This window comes from Austrofundulus limnaeus, unplaced genomic scaffold (assembly GCF_001266775.1).
Source record: "Austrofundulus limnaeus strain Quisiro unplaced genomic scaffold, Austrofundulus_limnaeus-1.0 Scaffold318, whole genome shotgun sequence".
Classification (NCBI taxonomy): domain Eukaryota; kingdom Metazoa; phylum Chordata; class Actinopteri; order Cyprinodontiformes; family Rivulidae; genus Austrofundulus; species Austrofundulus limnaeus.
The window spans coordinates 279,992-283,362 of NW_013952720.1; the positions used below are offsets into that span (position 1 = coordinate 279,992).

Genomic DNA, 3,371 nt, shown 5'->3' on the forward strand with positions numbered 1-3,371 from the left:
GTTCTGAAGGCAAAAGGGGGTCCAACCCGTTACTAGCGTGGTGTACCTAATAAAGTGGCCGGTGAGTATATATATAACTTTTTTGTTTCCTGGTCCTTGTGGGTCAAAGAAAACTCCTCATTTACTAAAACCAGGTGTTGTTACTAAAATAAAAAACAGTCCCACCTTTATTCCCACCTGATGTGGACTTCTTCACAGACGACTTCTTCGCTGCTTTCTTCCCTTCAACAACAACAAAACAAGTTTAAACTTTCTGACTGTTTGAAGGTKAACGGCTGGTTTCTGCATCGTGTTAATTTACTGTAAAATGGAAAACCTCTGACCAATCAGCAGGCAGCTTATTAGAAACTGGTTCAAAGACCACCTGAGGGGTCTGGAGTTGAGTTACCTGGTAGTAAGGCTGCAGGGACGTCTGTAGAAGTGGTGGAGCTGGTCAGCTCCAGAGGAGCCTCAACGTTCTCTGCTGACAAGAAGAAGACGTCAGTTTGATGGAAATCTATCCAACATTTGTCCTTCTGCTTTGGGTCCAAGAGGGACCAGGTCCAGGAACCCAGGACCCCCCCCCCCCCCCCACCCCACAGCTCCTCCTGAGGGATCCAAGATGCTCACAGATCAGACGATGAGTTCTGCCCTGAGGTGACCTCAGCTGACTGGCCTCGATGAAGAGGAGCAGCTCTTCTTCAAACCCTAAACCTTCATTAGACTTTTCTAAGACCTGGGAGCATTTAGGGAACAAGATCCAACAGAACGGACTAAAAACTGAAAAGTTCTGATGAAAAATGTGGATCTGAAAACAGAGATGCTACAATGAAACAGTTAAATCCTTTTAAATCTGCTGCTGGAACAAACTGAGACAGGTAAAAAACAAAGTGTGAACAGGAAGTGAAGTGTGAACAGGAAGTGAAGTGTGAACAGGAAGTGGAGACACTCACTGGAGAGGCTGAAGGACGAGGTCCAGCGAGGGAGAGCCTGTGAGTGGACGCCGTTAGCGTACGAGCTAACGTAGTTGTGTCGGCCCGCCCGTCTCTGAACTCTTACAGGACCCCCCGACGAAGTCAAGACGCCCCTGTGGAACCAGAACCCTCTGAGCTGAAATTTAYACTAAATCTGAAGACGTGAAGCAAAAGTTCCAAACTCCAGATTAACGGTTCTTCACCAAACGTCTGCAGCTCCTTCAGCTCGGTGCTGCTCCAGTCCACAAACCTTTCATCAAGGAGTCTCAGCCGGACCGAGGTCTGGACCGGTCAATCCCAGAACCTTCAGCTGGGTGTTTTGGGTCGACTGGTTGTTTTGTCTAACTTTACTTTCAGCAGTTTCTGCTGATGGAAACATCCCCACATCATGATGCTGCCACCACCGTGCTTCACTGAMGGAGTGGCAGCATCTTCTYACGTTTAGAGTTTTTAAACAAACGTYAACTAACCTGCTTTAAATACTTTAAAACTCAAACAGTGAAGAAAAAACAAACAAGTCAAAGAAGATTTAAAAAAAGCTGAAACAAAAGCAGTTAAAGGACAGCAGCAGAGTCTCGTCTCAGTTTTCCCTCCTGAGGGGCCCTGGAGGTCAACAGAGACTTAATCCTGAATTCYGGCACATTCCTTAATGATGTTGATGTTTGGTGGAGTTCAGCAGAGAGCGAGACTCCAGTCCTGACCCGTGACTCGTGTTTATCAGAAATAATAAAGTCTTACCTGTGAACAGCAGCTCCACAGACGGAYGAGACGGCAGCGTAGACCCCAGTCCCAAACACCGACAGCCTTAAATCTGTGCAGCCTGGAGGACACAAGACCAGGACTTCATCCTGCTTCAGGTCCACTCCACGGGTCTCACAGCTCACTGGATCTGCACCTGCAACCCAAACCAGCTGTCAAAACCCCAGAGGTGGACATGAATGTTAGCTTCTGACGTGACTCGATAACAACTAAACATGAGCCTGACTGGTTCTAATCTGAAAGTGAGACAAAAAACCTGCAAAAATTCAAAATAAGAAGCGAGAAAAACAAGCAGTTTCAAACCTCTCAAATATTACTTTATGATAATCAAACCCAAGAAAACTAAAACAAGACTCCATCCAGAGCAGAGCGCCGACATTAAAAATGAAGCTGAGCCAAAATAAACCCAACAAAACCAGACCCAGAAACCCAACACCACCACACCGGGACACACTGACAAGATTAATGACACGGCTGAAATAAAGTGGGACGACGGTTACGCAATACTTCAGGACAGTCAGGGATGAGCTAAAAAACTGRATGTTCCTTTTGAAAGACAAAAAAAAGCTTTCAGGAAGTCAGTTTATAGTTAATAAACCAGATGGATTTAATCACCCTCTTTTTCAGAGGGGCAACGCTGTCATGTTGAACGCACTCAACTAAAAAAAATAACATTTTAAAAAGGATTTTCTGAATTTCCTTACATTYTCTGATGAACTTCTTATGTAATGACGTTTTAATTTTCTTTCAGATGYTGTAAAGTTTGTAAAGCAGAATTGTTTGTGAGCTAAAGAGGTTTTTATAAAGGAAAATATTTTAAACAGTTTGATMAGTCAGATTTCTGCAGAGCTGGACAAAAATAAAACCTTAACTTTACTGAGAATCAGCCGACAAAGACTCACCGCTGGATCCTGAGCTGAAGGATGGTGTAAAAAAGAAAAGGCCTGAAAATTTTTAAAATGCAGTTAATTTATTATTAATATATTCAAAATATAGAAAAAAGCAGCACTGGTTTGTACCTGTGAATGGCAGCAGGACAGATATCTGAGACATTTCAGCAGCTGAAACAGATACGATAAAAAGAAAAGAAAATAATTATTCATGAATTCAGTTTTTTATATTAATCTAAAGTCAACAAACAGTTTAAACCAGCAGTTTAACCCTTAAACAGATCCACCAGACCCAGGACCACAAAGTAAACCAGAGGGTTTTGATCAGGTTAATTAGATGTGACAGCCATCTTAATCCAATAATTACTGTTTGTTTTGTTAAAATCCWTCCAGTTCATGTTCCAGAAATGAGTCGAGACTCAGTTATAACTAAACTAATGATTCAGAGATTATTTATAAACCATCAAAACAGCTTTTTCCATTTTCTAATTCTTTTAACTTCACATCTSTCAGTTGAAMCTGGACACGGTTGGTATCTACACAAACCTAAGAGCCTAAAAGCTCATGGAAACTATTTCTACATTCACAAAATGCAGCTCAAACGTCAAGCAGTTGAATCAGAAAGTAAACAAACTAAATGTGATCATTGCAAATCTGTAAAGGAAAAATATTTGACATTATTTTTTAAATCAAGACAAAGTAGATACCAAAATATGTTGTAAAGTGTGAAAGTTTTTTAAAATAATTTTCACTTGATTCTGAGTGAATC

The 3,371-nt window shown here is 41.6% G+C and overlaps 1 protein-coding gene across 1 annotated transcript in view; it reads right to left on the bottom strand.

Annotated features, from left to right (window-relative positions):
• The window catches only part of coch (coagulation factor C homolog, cochlin (Limulus polyphemus)), a gene marked incomplete in the record, with an annotated part of 17,480 nt that overhangs the window by 8,426 nt on the left and 5,683 nt on the right, over window positions 1-3,371 (bottom strand). The window contains 6 exon segments of the mRNA XM_014022141.1: window positions 166-222; window positions 389-463; window positions 933-1,066; window positions 1,692-1,848; window positions 2,615-2,656; window positions 2,732-2,773. Coding sequence (XP_013877595.1) covers window positions 166-222; window positions 389-463; window positions 933-1,066; window positions 1,692-1,848; window positions 2,615-2,656; window positions 2,732-2,773 — 507 coding nt within the window.